Below are 20,990 nucleotides of genomic sequence, written 5' to 3' on the forward strand. Positions count from 1 at the left end.
GGTGTAAAGTGCCTTCACTTCAGTATTTTTAAGCGGCCTGATTTTGGCCCAGGGCATCACATGTAAAAGTACGAACATTGGTGTTTGAAACATTAATATTTAATATTAATGTTACAAAAAAATGGCAATTGAAAAAGTAGTAAATCAAATGGCAACATCTCTTTATAGTTGCCTAGAGGTAAGACTTGGCTATCTCAGCCTCAAGTTCAGTTACTTGCTAACTTGAGTTAACTCTAGCCTGGGCTTGTCCCAACTAGACTTGTGGACAATTCGTTAATGTTCTGCCGCAGGGAGATAGTCGAGTTGTGGCGGTGCTCTCGCAATATCACTGCTCTCAAGCGAACTGCTGGTTGCGGACTTCTACTCTGTCTTCAGAGCAGTAGTCTCGCTGGGCCAGCAGTCTCGCGAGAATACCGCGGGGAGATTCGGAATTATAGAGTCAGAACGCTTTTACCGCGACAGACATTTAACGACATGTCCACATGTCTAGTCCCAACTTGAGTTTTAACTCCAATTGGGCCTGTCCACACCATGGTCCAGACTAAAGTTTGATATGTTCTAAACATAGAGTTATTATAAGAACTAGAGGGCGCACTGGCGTCATTCTGCACGCGCGTTGAATATGAAATACACGTTTGAGGGTTTTTTATTGAACGCTCACGCGATGCTGTTTGTTCAACTTAAAAAATGGCCGCACAAACACACGCTGTGAGATGCCAGTTTTGTCAACTTAGAAAATGGCCGCCTGCGCGCATGCCGGAGTGCGTACATAGGCCAGTGCGCCCTCTAGTTCTTATATATAACTCTATGGTTCTAAATCTAGTCTGGTCTGCCCACTCTCTAATATAACTGGTCAGACATTTATCAATTTGGGCATGGTGTTGTACTCTTTAAAACCCGTAGGCTTAATACAGTAACCACTATAAACCCACTGATAGTATATGGAAAAGTTTGCGGTAACACCACGTCATGAATATCTCTCAATGAATTGGGGTGGTTCTGAAAAGAACCTTTGGTTTTCAGAACCACCCCAACTCAATAAGATATATTCATTACATGGTGTTACCGCAAACTTTTCCATATCGTATTCCCACCATGCAAAAACTAAAAACCCAAAAGGGGTAAACAAATCACTACAGTACCGTACAAAGGTTCCTTTTTAACATCATAACGTTTTAAGGAAGAACAGTGATGGTAAGAACTAAACTGTAATTTAACGGTAATTTAAGAATTAAATGTATGATGACCCTTAAAATGGTGCAGCATTCTTGGGTTTGGTTGTTTTTCAACCCCCCCCCCCCTACCCATTTCGTCCCGAAGTTCACCTCTGTGATCTCTGGTTCAAATCTCACCTAGACCTGAGCCATACATGATACCGGTGGATTGGGTTCTATTCCCTGCCTGGGCCCAATTTAACTTTATGGAATTATGGTTGGTAACCAGTTTCTGTTAAGCAAGATTTTTCTGTGCTAAGCAAGTTTAAGCCTATAAGCACAAAAACTTGCTTAGCACAAAAAATGTTTACCTGGAACTGTGGAACCATTGTCCTTTTTCACTTAGCCAAGAAATTTGCTAAGCAAAATTTTCTGCTTACTGGATTTATGAAATTGGGCACAAGGTGCTTTTTGCACAGCATTTTTTTATCCCCAAATCCCTTAACATTTTGTTGACTCTTCTCTTTTTACTAAAACCACATTGTTGGTGATCCTACTGAGAAAAGCCTGCACTTTCTCCAAGGGCAGTGACGGACATTTATCCACCCACATTTTCTTCAGGTGCTCCATAACCAGGGGCTCCCAGTCTTTCGGTGAATTGGGCCCTGGGGAATGATCATTTAGGGTGACTGTGAAAATCATAGCCACATCTTTGAAGATCGCATTATCCGTGTCGCAGTAACCATGAAACAGAAGCACAGAGCAGGGCGGGAGGTAGTCCAGATTAAAAACGGTTGCGACTTTCTTCCCGGGCTTTCCTTGGAAAGCTTTTCGCAGACCGCGATCCATATCCATTTTAGCTCGGTCAGCGTTCTGGTTTTGAAAGTCTTCACCGTCGATCTCATACAGGGAATCGTGAGGTTTTTCTTTGCCGAGGATCTCAGAGAGGGTCCTCCCAAGCTTCTGCACGAGGCACCTGGAGGTCTTTGAAGCATCCGGATGACTTCCAAATAGAAGGATGATCGGGCATTCTGGTTCAGATCTGATGTGGTAATTTACCGCAGCTTTGACCGTCACCCAGAGATCTTCTTCCTGTCCTGGGAAGTTTTTTCGGATGCTGCTTATGTTTTCCTCCACAATATCGGCCACGTTTGAATTGCGCATGGAAGGTTTTCCAGAGCCTAACATACCATCTCCCACCCAGTAAGAAGCCCCAACGAATACTACTAGTACTGCTAGAGCTGCCACAAATAATACTTTGGACAAGCTGGAGTACTGACTCTGTTCAGACACTACCTTTTTCTTCTTGTATTGGGCTTTTGAATCTGGTGTGACTGCCTTGGCTCTTGGGTGTGCATCTTTGTTTTGTTGTTTATTTGGTTTCAAGTACCTCTCGCGTACTTCCAGAGATGAATCCCCGGAGGCGGCATCTATCGCCGACGACTCCGACATGTCCTTATCTTTTAAAAGCGTTTGCGATCTTGTGACCGGCATTGAGATGGCTGTTCGCATGGCCTCACAAGTTTGAAAACACTGCAATTAAAACATAAATCATTTGTTATTTTTTGGAACTTGCACACTTTCTAGAATAGGCCTACTTTTTAATTTATGGACAAGTCGTAATAGTCTGCCGCGGTGATAGCGAAAAGCTAGTTGCGATAACATAAGGAGGGAGGAGGGTTACGTTATTGCAACTAGCGAAAAGCATGCTGTTTTTAGAGTAGGACAGAGAGTCCTAGAGTAAGGACAGAGATTTACTCTATGATTTGTGCGGTAGTCTACTGGTTTTTTTTTAGGGTGTTTTAAAATAAGATTTCACACAGACAAAACAAAATTGAAATTTAGAATTAAAAAACAAAATTGAATTTTTAGAGTTAGATTTGAAAAAAACTTATTTATCTTATTTATATTTATTTTATGAATTGAATGATTGACTGTGAAATTTCATTCATTTCATTTATCGTAGGAGGTCCTGTTTTCGAGGTGTCCCTAAAATCGTTGCAAATATTTTACCTCTCTGTGCGCGATGTAAAGAGTCCCTAGATAAAAATTGTGTGTTTTTATTTGCCAAGCAAAGAGTCTCCTCTCCCTTGACCAAAACTTAGAAACACGTAAGGCTCCACTGGATATTTGCACTTGTAAATGCAAAAAGTTTGTTATTTTAGGCATTTCTACAAGGTACACAAATATGTCATAATGTTGAGGCCATAATATTGAGGCCATATAAAAATATTTGCCCACCGAAAAAGTTTCATCAAACACTATTTCAATTCACAAATCATGATGATCAAACCATGTGACTGAATATTTTGCTGAGCATTCTGGAAAAAAAATACAGAGGCTTAAAGAAGCCATGTGCCTTATATCATTTTCTAATATTTTTTGAGATTTTTTTGTTTAACCCTCTGATCAATATTATAATATTAAAATTTAAACGATCAGCTTGTTGATTCAATTATCACTGTTTATTTATACGCTTTATTATAAATTTTAAGAGAAAAAACAAATAAATGTCAGATTTGAAAGCCAATGATTATTCACACTTTTTTTTAAATTATTTATTTTTGTTATTTTTTGCAAATTACCATTGTAATTTTAAAATTTCAGTAAAAAATATTTTGAATAAAACGAAGACAACTGCTGGCTATAGAGTAATACACAGAGTCTCAAAGAACACTTGTAGTCACTGTAGATGTTTCTTCCATGTATGGCTTCACCGGGAAACTATGCTTTCTTGTTTGCCGTGAAAACAGGAAAAACTCAATCAAAACAAATGGGGCCAGTTGAAGTCATCGAAGATTGGTGTGTAGTGTGAACATTTCAATGTCCATCAAGTTTGAAATATGTTTGCATACTTCATATTAACAAAAGAAGGTAATTAGGGCATCGGTTGATATAAGGCATCATTATTTGTTTCCCAATTCTAAGAAAAAGGCATAATAGCATGAAAACTGGTAAGGGTAGGATATATTTTAATTTCAAACGTTGCTCCATAAAAAACCCATATAATAGGCCATATCTGAACTGATATAAAAACCCATGTGGAAAAGTTTCCGTATGGCGCCACCACTTTTTCATTCTAAATAGAATAATATCTAATTTACCTGATTGATATATCCCTTTTTGTAAAAATGAGTGAAAAAGTGGTGGCGCCATACGGAAAGTTATCCAAACCCATGGAATCACAAACTACAAAATGTTTACTTTACCGTGCTTTTAATCTTCTTCAAAATTCACTCTTGACTGGGGGGAATACCCAACGACATTCATATTCTTGCTGTGTCCCGCGTTTGTTTATTTCACTGATGGAGAGAGAGCTCGAGAGAGAGCACCGAGAACATCAATCAAGTAAGTACAGCGCCCTCTATATTTCACAGAAAGTAAGGCCGTGTCCGAAACGGCGACTTCGGCTACAGCTACGGCTAGATCGCGCGCGTCTGCCTATTCTTCAACACTGGTAGACGCGCTGATCTAGACGTAGCTGTAGCCGAAGTCGTCGTTTCGGACACGGCCTAATTTTCTTTAGCAGATTAAGATTACCAGTTAAAAATGCCATGTAGTATAATGTACACCATTTCGGGACTGGTGTCCTGTTAATTCTTGCTAATAATAGCAGGTTGTTGTAACATAATCGATCGTAGACTGGCCCCCAGTCAGTCGTCGTGTTCATTGCATCAGTGGTTCATTGTCGTGTTGTAAAGTGTGACGTCATTGGCCTTGGTTTTGTAAAAGCGTACCGTTTTGTTGTTGCACGGACATATACACACCCCATAGACATTGTACATCCAGCGCCCGACCCACATGTCACAACACACAACCCTGTGAATGTTTGGCGAATTTATTCCACTTTATAGCAGTATTTCGACGGAAAAGAGGGATTGTAAGTAAATTTTGTTGACAATAAATATTTTGTTAAGTTTTAAATAAATGTATTTAGTCGGTAAATTGCGGGGATATTGTATTTACAGGGGGACAAGGCCAGTAAAAATATATTTAATTTTAAACTGTCACCTGTGACTTGATGACTTGTGTGTAATTTAAATGTGAATTTCTCGTCAGCAAAGCACGCATGGAGGATGGATATATGCATGGGAAAATTCTGTTCTTCAGGCGAGGTATCACATGACCCTTATCAATATCCTTATCATATGTATTATACTTGTCTACGCTCACTACTGTACTAGTGACACTAGGTTTAAAATTTACTGGAAACTTGTTATCATCAAGGCAGGGGCAAAACACACGAATCTACCAGTCTTCTCTTATTTTTATTATAAACTTTTATCGGAAAAGTTTCCGTATGGCGCCACCACTTTTTCATTCGAAATAAAATAATATAGGGAAAAGTTTCCGTATGGCGCCACCACTTTTTCATTCGATATTAAATAATATAGTATCTAATTAACCTCAAATGAGATATCTCTTTTTGTAAAAATGAGTGAAAAGGTGGTGGCGCCATACGGAAAGTTATCCTAATATAGTATCTAATTTACCTGATTGATATATCCCTTTTTGTAAAAATGAGTGAAAAAGTGGTGGCGCCATACGAAAAGTTATCCCTTTTATCTTCCAGTACGCGCTAATCCACCACTCAGAAGCTCGAACTACTAGGGGGATAAAAACATATATGCTACGACCTCTGTTTTATAACCTACTTCCTCTGTTTTTATTACACAGTGCGTATTGTGAAATGTCATTTTGTCACGCTCCGTATACGGACAGTGCAAAAATTACATTCTAAACTTTGTGCGCATGAACTAACGCTCTGAAGTTTTAAATTTTGCACGTTGCAAGTGAGACTGGAAGATAAATTTGTTATCACACGCGCGCTCGTGAAATACGAAAAAATATAGCGCGTCTGCATCCCATATCCAACTCGGCTTTCGGCCTCGTTGGATATGGGATGCAGAAGCGCTATATTTTTTCGTATTCCACTCGCGCTTGTGTGATAACTTATAATATTAATACAATATCGTAGCGTCATACGATATCAACCCTCATATGTTTTCGAACCCCCAACTTTGATTCCCGTTTACTGCGAAATTGTGCAAGCTGCACCGGTGACAGAAGCTATGCAGTTTACTCATGGACTGTATTTTTATCAGGCTTAATCATGCTGAGAATAAAGTTTCCTGGCGTTGGTTATGCTCAAATATTTATAAAACGATTGATTTTTGGTACAAACCACTAGTGCATTATTATGCCAACATTCAAATGAGTCAAAGAAACATCATCCAACCTCGAAAGTTCCAAACAAAATTACTATCTGCAAGATTGAGTTTCATTCTGTGTTAGTCACTAGATGGATCACTTGAGGTGGTTACTATTTGGGATTCTCTGGTGTTATATGAGGAAAAAATTAAAATATTTTAAGTGAAAATGAAAAAAAAAAAATGTTTTTGATTAACTGCATACTGTAATAAATTCCAGCAAGCGTAAAATATAATACATCTATATTATCATAGATTAGTTTCTTATCTCCTGAAACAAAACATTACTGGTCTAAAAAGGGGGAAACCGGCTTGTTATGAAGTGTGTGTGTTTAAAGGGGGGTGGGGTGTTTTACTATCATGCCTTATGATATCTCTCGATTCTAATATTTAGCCATAAAAAATGCCTTGGGACAAAAATGTGATTAAATTTGTTAAGTAGTAATTACATAATTCTTTGATTTATTTTGCACGCCATACTTGCTTCGGAATATTCAATAAAATACCAACCAATGAAAGGTGTGAAAACATATGACGTTGCTCCAATGTCGTGCATGCATTATAAGCACTGTTAATGGCGGACTGTCTCTCGCAACGTAAAACCAAAACTTTAAAAATTTCAACACACACCATGAAGTGTAAGTGTTATTGTTAAAAAATTGGATAGATGATTTGAAAAAAAAACATTCAGTTTTTGATTGTGAACAATTTTCCTGTTGTCCTACTGAAAACACATGACACCAGGATATAATACAAGACTGGTTAGATTCTATAAATTTACGTTATCGGTATCTAGGTAGATTCGAGTGTTTAAAAATACAAAACGTTAACACTTTTTAATTTTAGTACTAGTAGTGACAAGTTTTATTACTCCAATTTAAAAGTGTTACCTTTTTTGCTTTATATCAATATAAACCACAAGGGAAACTGACTGGGTAAATTTTGAAATGATTTTGGGGGTTGAACAAAGAATTGACTGGAGTGGGATTCGAACCAACGACCTCCGGATTAACGTGCCGGCGCTCTACCAACTGAGCTATCTAGCCCTATATTGGCGGTGTCCCTATTTTGTCAATATTTTTGTTCGGGGGTGCCAGTCAGAAGCCATTCAACCGTTAACTGCCGTGTAGCCAGGGATCACACCCAAATTACGATACAACCTGGGAAGCGGCAGCCAGGGGATCACCTTAAGGGGATGCGACTTTTTGTTTCAGATATCAATATAAACCACAAGGGAAACTGACTGGGTAAATTTTGAAATGATTTTGGGGGTTGAACAAAGAATTGACTGGAGTGGGATTCGAACCAACGACCTCCGGACTAACGTGCCGGCGCTCTACCAACTGAGCTATCTAGCCCTATATTGGCGGTGTCACTATTTTGTCAATATTTTTGCTCTAATGACGGTTTGATTTAAAGTATTACTAATAATTATTTTTAAAATAAATTGATAATGTTTTCTTTCTGGAGGCTGCCCTACATGTATCCCTAGCCTGTGCAACCTTTCACTGTTGTTAACTAACCCCATGGAGGTCCCTAATTAAAAGTATTACTATTAATAATATCTGCACAGTGATTATTGTTGATTTGTTATTTTGTGTAGCCTATACTGTACTTTTGTAATTTTAATGATTTATACTTGTACACCAGAGTGAATTTCACTGTATTTTAAATGTGTGACTAGTAAAACCTGTTACTGGGGCGCTTTATATCCCACTGCACTACTTGTTTTTAGAAATTTGTAATATATATATCACTCGTAAAAGCCCCTCATACATTTTTTTTTAAGGCACGTGCGAAACCACCATTTTCTCTGTTCTCACAAAAAAATGCCCCAAAATTACAGAAATATCCAATGAAATTGCTTGAGAAACGTCTTCTGGCCTCTCCATATTGAAGATGCAATATCAGTCATAAAATTTTGTTCATGGTAATTTTTTGTGCTCCAAAATGATGATTTAAAAGACCATCCATCACGTCGAGTGTTCTTAGATGACTCTCTGCTTGATCGGAGTGCCCTGCCTACCGCGTGCACACTGCTACTATGCGGAAGGCAGGGCACACATTTTTGGGTTAAATTGGTCCCTACTTGACTGCGTGGGGTTTTCCTCCCACATCTAAAACTGAAATTTCTTCATCATCTTCTCTTCTCGTTTGGCGGCTCTAATTAGAGCATTGAGTGAGAACATTATCCAGACTACATTGTATGTTCTGACACCCCTATGTTCCGACATCCGTATGTTCTGACATCCCTATATGCTTCCAACAACTCAACCTATATTATGACACCCCCATGTTCCGACATCCCTATTAGGCTAAGTTCCAACACCCCTATGTTCCGACACCCCTTCAGACAACCCTTGCACCCCTGTGTTCCGAAAACTCTCATGTTCCAGACAATCTGCATCTAAATTTTGTGTTAGCCATTTTTCAAGAAAAAAAACTGTGCAACTTAAGGGAACTACACCTCCAGCCGTAATTTAATCCATAATCAGACTGGTAGCCTCAATATGTTCCGTGGTGTTTCGGCTGCCTCGCTCCGCTCTTGCGTTGTGCCTTTGAAAATTTTCCATTTTTTTTTTCGAAGGGCAGTTGCATGCCTGATAAGTCATCTCAGTGTTGTAGCCACGGTGGGCGGTCAGGGGTCAAAATTCAGTGTATTTTCATGGTAGTCGGCAGGGCTATCTAGTAACCGAGAAGTGTTAGTATCCCCGACGAGGTTTTGGTTGCCCAAAAAACACATTGAGTCACGACACAAACTTTACAATGCACCATCAGCACAGTTCATTGCGGTTTGTGATATTGATTTTGACATTATTTTCCCACTAGCCCGCCGGGCTATCAAACTGGAAAAATGAGTAGCCTGGCTGTAAATCTGGTAGTCCCGGGCTAGCGGGCTAGTGGCAACTTCGACCCCTGGCGGTGCTGGGCAGGCCTGCCCAGGACTCACAATTTTTGCCCTGCATTCCGTGCAAAACACAATGTGCCCACCGGCAGAGATTTCCCCTAGAATAAATCGAAATATTGTCCACTGTGCATTGATTTGAGACACAGGTATTTTAAAGGAGAATGAAATGACACAGAGAAAGAATTCATTCAAAAGGTTGTTCAATTTTTTGCACGGTCACATAACAAAAACAAGGGCCCAATTTCATAGCGCTGCTTAACGGTAAGCAAATTTGCGTGCTTACTGTAGCAGAAAAATTTACTTAAGCCTTTAGCGTTTTTCACTGGTTAGCAGAAAAATTGGGCAGCCATGTTGCGTGTTTACCGTGGATTTGCATTGTGACGTCATTTATTTCTGTGCGGTAAGCACCGGAAGGTTAGCATGCCTTTTCGTGTGCTTACGGTTAGCAGCGCTATGAAATAGAAATCACACAGTAAGCACAAAATCGGGCCCTGGCATTATGCCTGAAGCTTGCACTGCAGCAATGATGGCCCCCATAATTAAAGTTCCTGGACACTAGTGGTAATTGTTAAAGACCAGTCTTCTCACTTAGTGTATCTCAGCATAAATATGCATTAATTAACAAACCTGTGAAAATTTGAGCTCAATTGGTTGTTGAAGTTGCAAGATAATGATGAAAGAAAAGCACCCTTGTCACTTAAAGTTGTGTGCTTTCAGATGCTTGATTTCGGGACCTCAAAATCTAATTCTGGGGTATCAAAATCAAATTCATGGAAAATTACGTGACTTCAGAGGGAGCCGTTTCTCACAATGTTTTATAATCTCAACCTCTCCCCATTACTTGTTACCAAGTAAGGTTTTATGCTAAATAGTTATTTTGAGTAAATTACCAATAGTGTCCAGTGCCTTAAAACATGAGTAATTTTGTTGATCCGCTTGTCCTTGGTGGATTTATCGCCCACCACTAGAACATCCCCAATAATTAAAGGGTGACTTTATACGTACATTGTGTAGCAAGTGTTTGGTCATGACATGTGGACATGAAACCCTACTCACTGTTAATGAAGATGAACAATACTAAATATAATTTACCTGTAGAAGATTCAGCTGCATTAGTTGTCAAGTTTTGAGAAAAAAAAAGTTAATATCAAAGAGCGACGTTTTCTGCATAATACATCATGTACTCCTTTACTAGCATTTTTAGCGTTAGAACTACGAGTAAATGAGATTTGTTCCTCAAACAGTTTTGGATCTGGAGAAGATCATGTATAGCGGGACCAACCTCATTTATCTAGTCGAAGTAAACCAGAACCAAGGATGTTAGAATGAATCTTGCACAGAATGTACTACCAGTACATGTAGACTAATTTTTAGGTGGGCAATAAATCCAATTCAACAAAATTATTCATGTTTAATTATTCATTTCAATTCAATTCAATTCAAGTTTTATTGATCCTACCATGAAATAAATTCATTTTGCATACATGCAACACAGGAAAAAATTAAGAACACACAATCTTAAATAAACTACTGGAAATACACAATGGAATCATACTGAAAACCACCGACCAACATCTAAGCAGAAAGTAAAGTAAGTAGTTAAACGCCTGAGGCTGATCATTCATTGAGGAGACGAAAATGAAGGAGTTGAGGTACTGTTTGTTTTGCATCAAAGTGACTGCCATCTCCTACCGCTTCTTAGTCTGATGAAAAATTTGTTCAATAGATGGGATTCGACTGGGACCATAAGGCCAAACAAAAACAAATACCAGTTGATCGTCCCCGCCCGCATCCTTGTTTGGGGCCGCATCCTTTTTTTAAATACTATTTACTATTTTTTAATATTTAATCCATCTTTTCAAAAGGACTGGCCTAAGGAGCTTTTCCCAAATCTAACTTGATGCTTTCGAACACTTGAAACCGCCTGTTTCATAAAACAATATTAGTGAATGCCTACCAGCAAATCTTTTTAATGATATCCGACCCTGTTAGTGGAAGTGTTAATACAGGTCCTCATGCAATTAATAGGTATAAATAAGTTTGCGGTTGATTTAAACTGAAGAATTGGTGGCCATCTTTAAAAAAAATAGTAAATAGTAAATAGTAAGGCCCTCATCCTATTCTTTTTTGAAAAATCCGGACGATCAACTGGTGCTTTATGTCATTTGGCTTAATAGCTGAAGTGCAAGCGTCAGGCATGATGCCTGGTTTCCAAACTGTGTTATGAGGCCTGGATGCAATAAGTTGAATGACATTTTGACTGTGTTTGCTGTCTGTGACATCTGATACTCCTTATCATTAGCTATGTCTCAGAATCAGATCAATGCACAGTGGACAATATTTTGATTTACTCCTGGGGAAATTTATGCTGGGTGGCACAATGTGTTTTGCTCAGAGCGCTGGGAAAAAAATTGTGAGTCCTGGACAGGCCTGCCAGGCACCGCCCACCGTGTCTACAACACTGGTCATTCAGCACATCTAGTAGGTAGAACGTTTGTTGCAATAATCATAACCCTATAGGCAATCCCTTGATGTCGAGGAAGATGTTCCCCACACGTAAGCAAAGTTATTAGGGTTGAGGTAGTTGGTGCCTAAAGGTGACTCAATCGATGACTCAAAAGTCCAATCCGTGAGCCACATACTCTTTTTAAAGCCGTTGTCACAGGGTTGGACCATGGAGATGTCTTTCTCGTTTCCTCTCCTTTCTCAGCAGTCGCAATAGTTGCCTCCATGAGGCTCAATCTCCTGTTTGCTCATCCCAGGATGCAGTATTGATGCTACACTTCTGGAGCGATGTCTTTAGGGTGTCTTAATAGCTTTGTACTTTTTTATTGCACCGTTTGTCTGTAGCGTAAATTGTAAAGCGCTCCGATCTTTGTGGGAGCTTTATGAATGCCTATACGCCTCTCTTAATACTTTGCATGACGTAATAATTCTTACCCAAAATGAGGCTATGGGCGCACGTTCCCCATCACTTGCAGTGGCTGCGCCCATCGCCTCGTTTTGAGTTAGCATTGTGACGTACCTCATGCATAAATATTAAGAGAGGTGTATTGTACTAGAAGCGTTATATATAAACCACCATAAAACAAGGACAACTGTAAAGAAAGGGCTATGTTTGAACAATTCAACTTGTAGTCAATACCAAAAGGTCAACTTTTTGCTCTTGGCCTAGTAAACAATTTAGGTGCAAAATATTAAAGAAACTAAATCAGTTAGTTTAAATTCTTAGCTCTAGATATTCACTGTTGACTTCTGACAGGGGATACCCAAAGCGTGGACTCACTGCAATGGGTGCAATTTCTTTTGCGTACTAACGTTTTCTAATTGAAGACCGGGACTCGAACCCAACTCAGCTGACCAGAAACACCAGGAGCTTTGAGTTTGGTGTATTTTGACTCACATTCTGGGCCACAGCATCCCATTATTACACATTTGCAAAATACAAACAAATAGGCCTACAATTAGAAAAACATTCAATTTATCATTGACTTTGACAGCAGAGTGCGGGTTTGACTCCCAGCCGTGACGCTTGTGTCCCTGAGCAAGACACTTAACTATAATTGCTTCTCTCCACCCAGGGGTAAATGGGTATCTAGTGAGGGCAGAGATGGTTCTTGTGATTGATTTAGCAATAGCGCGCTACATGTAAGGCAGCACAGGCTGTATACTCACCAGTTACCTGAGATGGTTTAAGGAATGAATTAAACGGCCCAGTGACCAGGGGTACTAAAGTTGGAAGCGCTTTGAGATGCCCTTCGGTTGTATAAAGCTCTATATAAAAAAAATTATTGTTATTATTTTTGACTTGCATATTGTGATTGTTATGAAATCTTATGACTCTTCCTTTTTTTATAGGTTGAGCGCTAAGCAGCAATGGAACGATTTGGTATCCCAAAGATGGACAGACGTCCAGATGGAAAACCAGTCCTTTCGTCATGTCACATCAGCCTGATGCACATCCCGCCAGTACGTTAGGAGAGATTTCCGACTGTAAACTTTTTATCAAAGAGGATTCAAGGGGGAAAAAATGTCCGACAGCGGTGATGGCGATAAAATGTTACCCCCCTTAATACCAGATTCGCAACTTCAAGACATGATGGACCATCATGCACAGAGGATGCACTGGCTCCACCAGCTCATCAAAATGCAGCAGTTATTCCGCACGTCTGTGGTGGCTGGTGATCCACAGGAATGTAAAGATGTCACCATGACTCCACGTGATCCCAGATCATCGAATGTTGTAGACCCATCCATCCTGTGGGGCACCTTCCCCCCTGGCGTGTTAACCTCAGGCGCATTGCAGTCAAGAGTAACGCAATCAATTAAATCGGACGTGACTACTGCAGTTGATTATACTACCTCTCAGAGTGGGCCTTCTGATGTTACTTCTAAATTCAATTCCAGAAGTCGACTTACTGCTGCCGCACAAAAAAATCAAATTCAGCCCAAGGCGCCTGCGATGATCAAACAGGGTAGGGGGCCTCTCTGCAGTGCAAACTCCCACGAACAGAAACCTTTGCATCCGTTTAGACTGACCTCTCCCACTAGACAACTCGTCAACGATTCTTCAGACGCCCAGACAGTTGGAGGTTCTCCTTCAGCATTCAACAAGAAAAGTCTACCTCAGTGCCCGGACTTGACAGCATGGTCAGGTTTGAATAACCACCAGACATCCTCTTCGGATGTTGATTTTACCCGCGCCTGGTTGGATTTGCATTCAGTACTGGATCTGAGCACAAAAAATGCAAACCATTCTGCTGCATCCTCATCAGGTTCGTCATCGAAGAAGGAGCTTCGGAAGTCAGTGATAACAGCTCCAGATTTACATGGTCAACAGCACGGTCCATGTTTTAGTCAAGACACCTTGTCAATGAAGCACGCACATCTGGCCAGGAATTCAGATCAGTTTGTGTCACCCAACGCCTGGTCAGAACGTATTCCCTTTCCCCTGTTGAATGCGGACTCCACCGATGTGAATAAAACCACCTCTCGTGCTCCTGAAACCACTTTGACTTCTCGGAACAGAGAAGGGTCACTCAAAGAGTGTCATGGCGCAGGAGGCAGAATAACAGAGTCTCAGGTGAAGGTGGAACGGGTCGACGAGGAATACATGCCACCGAGAAGTCTTGATTCCATCTCTCAAACAGTTGCTTCAGAAAGCAGGAACTCTACTCCGTTTGAGCAGCTGGCATTCAAGCGATTCTCATCGCATGAAACGCCATTCTCGAAGTCCGTCTCAAAGTTTTTCTCATCCCCCGAGACTTCTCTTTCTGCAACAACATCAGCAACTCTTGAGTTTTTGGAGTCGTCTAAGGAACAATCGCTGAACGTTTCCTCCGATTCTGCGGATGAAAAACCGCAAGATTTAGGTGAACAGGAGACAGCGCCAGAGGAAAATGCGGAAAGTGTGAACTTGAAAATGAAGCCACCACCTGACAAGAAATGCCCGATTTGTGAAGACCTGGTGTCCGGCTACCATTACGGCATGTACTCTTGCGAGAGCTGCAAGGGCTTCTTCAAGCGGACGATTCACAGTAAGCGCTTTGAGAAGCTCAAATGTGTCAACGGTGGGACGTGTGTGATCACTCTGAAAAGTCGTAAGGTGTGTGCCTCATGCCGCTTTCAAAAGTGCCTTTCACTGGGGATGAAGTTTGAAGGTAATAAAAATAATAATAATAATAATAATAATAGTAATAATAATAATATTGCGGCACACAGAGCCAAATTGTGCCTGCTCTAGATTGGCAACGGTTGTGGGTTCAAATCCCACCCAAGTACTATGCCTCAAGGTGATTTTTTTCCACAGAACTCAGGAAAGTACTAAGTGCTTACAGTGCTTACAAACATCGGTGTAAGGGTCAAACCAAATAATATTCTAAATAATATTGTGAGTCGTATGCCAACAGTCAATTGAAGCAATGCTGTGGAACTTTGGAGAAATTAGAGTTTGAAGATATGTAGGAGCATGTCCGTTAACTGTCAGGTAAGCCAGCAGAAGAAGATAATATTGTATTTGATGTACTTGGCAGCCAGTGTAGTGAACGGAGAAAGGTGTCAAGTTGGTGTTTCAAGTTTTGTGTAATGAGGCCAGGGCCCAATTTTATAAGCTGTAAAGATATTGAACTTGAGCTGTGTATCGATCTTGAATTGGCAAGAAAAGTGTGATGTCACAATAGTGCGCCGTATTTGTTACCGCTCTCAAACTTCCATTTCCGGGGGTATATTCATTCTTACCCAAAAAAGTTATTAAACACTGGAACACATTACCACCACAGACATCTAATCCATCATGAACAATAAGACTTTTAAGGAGCCGTTATAATCGACCTCTAAAGCAACTTAAAACTTCACCGCTACAAAAGTGACAGAATGGCGATTAAAACTGTGCAGGACGAATCGCGTATACCCCTAGAAGTGATATAAATACTATTGAGAGCGCCCTCACGCGTTCATAAATTCGACCGATGAAAAACACTATGCAGGGCTCGAAATTTACACTTGACCGTACTTCAGTCGTCAGAGGCAGCAGGCACATTTTTTCCCTTTCAATTTTGATTCTGATCCAGTTAATATTTAGAGCTACAAGCAAGAGTGTGAAATAAGACATAAAAAGTGCTTGTAAAAAATTTGATTTAAAAACAAAATCAATACATTTCCTATATTATCAGGATTTGATCTGCAATTATAGCAAACGGTGACGAGTCGCAGTGCATGCACTAAAAAAAGTGTTGTTATCATGTGTGAAAACTACATGTGTGCAGGGCTTGAATTTTGGAGAAAAATCCACACGACCACCCATCTAAGGGCTTGTCGCTCAAAATGGTAATTGGACAAGAAGTATTTCCTGAGTCCTAAACAAAATATGTGTGCGATGCCAAGGAAACATTTCTTATACATGTTTATTTTAATGAGATGTTGTGTGTCCGTTAGCCATCAGGTCCGATCGCCAGCGTGGCGGCCGCAGCCTGTACAACGGATCTTCTGAACAACGTCGCCTCAGCAAGTTGGAAGAGGAAAAACAGAACCAGTTGAAGTGTTCTCAGCCTAAGAAGCGCAAACGGAGAGAGTCTACATGTATCTCATGTAAACCGCCAGTCGCATCAGATAAAAGCGCCAACTCGACGCAGTCAAACAAGACTTTGACAGATTCTGAGAGTGTCGCTTTGTCGCCGCAGCTGAGCAAAACAGAAGCGCCAGAACATCGAAAAGACTTGAAAGTCGAATCCAAACTACCCAAAGTGGTCTCTGTTCCAAAAATTATTTTGGATCTGTCGGACAAGGAGAAAGATTTTATCCAGCAGTCCTTCCGAGATTGCTGCCTCTGTATCCTACGGGAAGAGAAGAACTTGATTGTGACTCTGAGTCACATCATCAACCACACAATGCTGCCTCTCATCAGATGGGTTCAGGGTCTTCCACTCTACAGGGAACTAACGGTAAAAGTCTAATAATAATACAGAGTTAATAGATGTTAAATTTGCATCAGGGATAAAGAATATTAATTTTGGTTTTTACCCATACACAGATGTGTGTTAGCACTGTATACTCAGTACTTTCCCGAGTCCTGTGAAAAAAATATCACAGGCATGTTACTCAGGTGGGATTCGAACCCATGACCCTTGCAATTCTAGAGCAGTGTCTTACCAACTAGACTACCGAGGTTTCCCTGCAGCTACAGGCAGTTCGAATCCAGACTGAAGGCTGATAATACAGAGGTTTCGCAAGCGTATGGATTAAGCCTGGGCGACTAGTGTCGTAGTTGCAACTATTGACAGCTTAGTCGAGTCGGGCTACTGTTTTTCAACTACTCGGTTAACCCTGCCGCAACGACTACAAAAAAAATAGTCGTGGCTACCTGCTTGGTGAACCAATCGTGTCGTTCATGACTATTCACGACAACATAATTTACTTACGAAAAAACACAATCAGACATCAGTGGCACAATCCTTCAATCCTTTCAGCATGAATTTTACTTTAACTCACCTGCGGCAAACAATATGCCGGAATGCATCTTTGTAATAAAAATTTAGTTGCGACTAGTGTCAAAGTCGAGACTATTTGAGGCGCGACTAGTCCAGTAGTGAATTTCACTAGACGCCCAGGCCCCGCATGGACATGGATACAGATTCAGACACACTAATTGTACCTGTTCACATTGGATGCGCATCAGATTTTGTTTCGCAATCATAAATGTTACAAGCCTAGGCCAAAGATTTGAGCTCAATCGGTCGTCGAAGTTGAGAGATAATAATGAAAGAAAAAACACCATTGTCACACGAAGTTGTGTGCTTTTAGATGGTTGATTTCGAGACCCCAAATTCTAAACTTGAGGTCTCGAAATCAAATTCGTGGAAAAATACTTTTTTTTCTCGAAAACTACATGTATGTCACTTCAGAGGGAGCCGTTTCTCACAATGTTTTATACCATCAACCTCTCCCTATTACTCATTACCAAGTAAAGTTTTATGCTAATAATTATTTTGAGTAATTACCAATAGTGTCCACTGCCTTTAAAGCATGGATGGATTTGACTTTCTTGATGAAAATTCAGTGACAGCTGTTTGCTTTTTGCTCAACAAGTTGACACTGTATTTAGCTGGAACTTTCACAGGTGACTTACATTGTATCTTTATCAACTAATTTGCCTATAAATCAGCAATTTTTGACAAAAAACAACCTATGACCCTACCTTTAAATGTTCACTGGTTCGTTGAGTCATGTATGTGTTGGGTCACATACATGTCAAGCGCCGATACTGAGCTGCTTAAGCACAACAAGTAGCTAAGCACAACAAAATTATCCTTAGCAGAATAAACAAAGTACCTTGTTACATGTATAATGTTTGTGACTGGTATCCTGCTCATTTCTGCTAAGCAAATATTGTTTAAGCAATATTTTCTGCTTTAGCATTTTAAAGCTGTTTAGCAGAAAATACCCACTTGACAAATTTCTTTGCCAAGCACAAAAGGAGTGGGGCACCAGTCGCAATAGTGTAAACTTTATGGAATGTTGGCTGGTAACCTGTTTTGCTAAGCAAGACTTTCCTGGGCTTAGCAGGTTTTGTGCTTACAGGCTTTATGAAATTGGGCCCTGATCTTTGACAAATACCAATGTTTCAAATGTTTGAACCTTTTTCTACTTTTAGATCGAAGACCAGATAAGACTACTGCACAGATCAGTCCTTAATCTGCTGTGTCTAAAGCTAATCTTCTACTGCCTGGACAACAAGGGTCGACTTCTGATGCCACAGAACCAGGTCATTGACCTGAACGACTTCAGCGTGTCAAAGTTCAACCAGCTGGTACATAAGATCACCAATATTGGACACCAGCTACACAGTAATGGCCTGAACATGACGTCATTCGTCTGCTTGAAACTTATTTTGCTACTGAATCCAGGTAAAAGCAACATAATTTACAATTATGTAATAATAACTGGTTCTGTTTATTATTGTATTTGATTAGCTTCCCCGGGTCGACCCTGAACTGCCCCTGGTGTGTTCGAATAGCTTTGACGTAATTCCAGGGGCTCACCTGGGTCAGCCCCAAGTGCCCTGCTTGTGGAACAAGTCACTTGGGGCTGGCCCCAGGTGCATGACGTCACCACGAGAGGGTGAGTGATCGTTCGATTAGCTCATGTCAGAGGCTCACCCGAGTGAGCACAGCGGGGTCGACACAGGGAAGCTTATGTAGGATTTGAAACTTTGCATGGTGGAAATACGATATAGAAAGGTATGCGGTAACACCATGTAATGACTATCTCTAATGATTTGGGGTGGTTCTGAAAAGAACCGTTGGTTTCTACAGGGAAGCTTATCAAACGCACCAAAAGTTTTTCACTCTGCACCATGACACGCTTTGGTGGTCATGCTTTTTCGGTCATAGCTCCACCACTTTTGAAACAAGCTACCCACCCACAATAGACCGATCCATTAGGCTCTGCCCACGACGCATGTGTGAACAAGAACACGTGAGCCTCTCCAGTGCCTTTCTGCACAACGCGCACGCATGTCGGACCTTATTTGACGGACCTTCGTTGCGTTGTGAATGGTCAATACGCAACGGGGCGGAGCTTAATGGATCGGTCTATTAAGCAGCGCCTTCATTGGACACTTTTAAAACCCATCTGTTTTGTCAATCTGGTTAAAGCGCTTAGAAACTTACGTATTTAGCTCTCTATAAACGTGCCCCCGGGGGAAAAAATAATTTAAAAAATATATATAAAAAACGAAAAAAAGAAAAGAAAAAAAAAACACGAGAGGAAAGATGCCTCTTCATTTAAATTTTACGTATCAGTAGTATCACAAGGCCCCAACAATTTTTTGTGGACAAACTTAGTTAAAGGGTCCAAGAAATGTCTCTGAAAAGGCCTCAGAGATTGCACCTGAGAGCATTAGCAACATCCAACACATGAACAAACTTATCATGAGCATTTTATTTCACATTCTTCTGTTTCCCTTGCTCCAAATCATGTTCCGGTATTGGAAGTTGACAAACTAGTTCCCTCGGCCCGCCTCGGGAACTAGTTTGTCAACTTCCAATACCTCGGGAGCTAATATAGACTAGTCACCTGAAATAAACCATGTTATATTTGTATAATATAAGAACCTAGTATTATTTCTTATCATTGCATGCCAAACTTGTTTGTCTTGGTTTTCAGATACACCGATGCTTCAGAACAGGCAGCAGGTCCGCTCCTACCAAGAGTCCATACAGAACACCTTCTTTACCTTCATGTCCAAAGTGGAACCCAAAAACAGACGCCAAGCCGGGAATCTGATGCTGAGCCTTGCGGCGATAGAGCGCGTCTGCCAGCAGGTCACTCTGGAGACCGTCTGCCACCTTGAGGTCGTCGATGAGATGTTCCGACTCGGCACCGACACTTCCCCGGAAAAGCCATGGATTCAGTGTAGGTTTTCGTGAGAATGTGTTTTTAGTGTTTCTGCTTTTGATTATTGTACCTGTGTTTCTATTGTTTAAAAACTCTTGGGATGTACTTAAAGGCACTGGGCACCTTTGGTAATTGTCAAAGACCAGTATTTTCACTTGGTGTACTGCAAAACCAAAATTTATATTTTTTATACCGATGCAAAATTTACATCTGTTATATAGCGGTGTGGTACTCACTGCCAAAACATATGATTCGAAATGCTCTGATTTTTTTTGCAGGACTCGGCAAAGCACCGAGTATACATTGCGTACACACATCGGTGTAAGGGTTAAAACCCACAGTAAATCTTTCAAGGAACAGCAACTTTACAAAGTTGGCATTAAGACCTGACAAGTCTCACGCGTCAGAACAAGAACACATGTACTTTAATCAAATCTTTATGTTAAATTTTATCTATGAAAAAAATACTCATAACTATGATTTTTTGAAAATGAGTTAATTTTTTATAATAAATATACAGATAATTTGTTTAATTTTATTGAAACAAACTTAAAACTCTGGGACAAGGAAGCTTATTTTAATTTTAACATAGAGCGTGACAATCAAGCGAATCATAAACCATGATTCATAAATACCTCAGTTTCGCTATTTCTATTGGTGGAGAGCACGTCACGTGGGTGTGTATAAACCTTTGTTTATGACGGTTAAAAGTTTTAATTCATGGGCGTGACACGCGACCTTGCACCTGTTCTTATAAGATAGTTTCTTCATTCCTATTGGTCGAGAGCAACAGCTGAAACAGTTGTGCCACATCACGCAGTACGC

General features: G+C 40.4%; 2 protein-coding genes across 2 annotated transcripts; one reads left to right on the forward strand and one right to left on the reverse strand.

Annotated features, from left to right (window-relative positions):
* Positions 1 to 1,011: 1,011 nt before the first annotated feature.
* Positions 1,012 to 4,484, reverse strand: LOC117303224 (torsin-1A-interacting protein 1-like). Its single transcript, XM_033787367.1, has 2 exons — positions 4,364 to 4,484; positions 1,012 to 2,687 (listed from the first exon to the last, which is right to left on the reverse strand). The coding sequence occupies exon 2, from the start codon at positions 2,664 to 2,666 to the stop codon at positions 1,656 to 1,658; it is 1,011 nt and encodes a 336-aa protein (XP_033643258.1). The 5' UTR covers positions 2,667 to 2,687; positions 4,364 to 4,484; the 3' UTR covers positions 1,012 to 1,655.
* Positions 4,485 to 4,927: 443 nt separating this feature from the next.
* LOC117303015 (nuclear hormone receptor FTZ-F1 beta-like) lies at positions 4,928 to 20,859 on the forward strand. Its single transcript, XM_033787045.1, has 5 exons — positions 4,928 to 5,034; positions 13,131 to 14,932; positions 16,206 to 16,711; positions 18,421 to 18,673; positions 19,935 to 20,859. The coding sequence occupies exons 2-5, from the start codon at positions 13,303 to 13,305 to the stop codon at positions 20,195 to 20,197; spliced, it is 2,652 nt and encodes an 883-aa protein (XP_033642936.1). The 5' UTR covers positions 4,928 to 5,034; positions 13,131 to 13,302; the 3' UTR covers positions 20,198 to 20,859.
* The last annotated feature ends 131 nt before the right edge of the window (positions 20,860 to 20,990 follow it).

The sequence above is a fragment of the Asterias rubens genome, chromosome 19 (genome assembly GCF_902459465.1).
Source record: "Asterias rubens chromosome 19, eAstRub1.3, whole genome shotgun sequence".
Taxonomy (NCBI): domain Eukaryota; kingdom Metazoa; phylum Echinodermata; class Asteroidea; order Forcipulatida; family Asteriidae; genus Asterias; species Asterias rubens.

Bases quoted from the DNA above. Each gene is read 5' to 3' on its own strand.
- LOC117303224 (XM_033787367.1), bottom strand. From the start codon at position 2,666: ATGCGAACAGCCATCTCAATGCCGGTCACAAGATCGCAAACGCTTTTA.
- LOC117303015 (XM_033787045.1), top strand. From the start codon at position 13,303: ATGTCCGACAGCGGTGATGGCGATAAAATGTTACCCCCCTTAATACCA. The intron at 14,933-16,205 runs GTAATAAAAATA...TGTGTCCGTTAG, and splicing joins ACTGGGGATGAAGTTTGAAG to CCATCAGGTCCGATCGCCAG. The intron at 18,674-19,934 runs GTAAAAGCAACA...CTTGGTTTTCAG, and splicing joins TATTTTGCTACTGAATCCAG to ATACACCGATGCTTCAGAAC.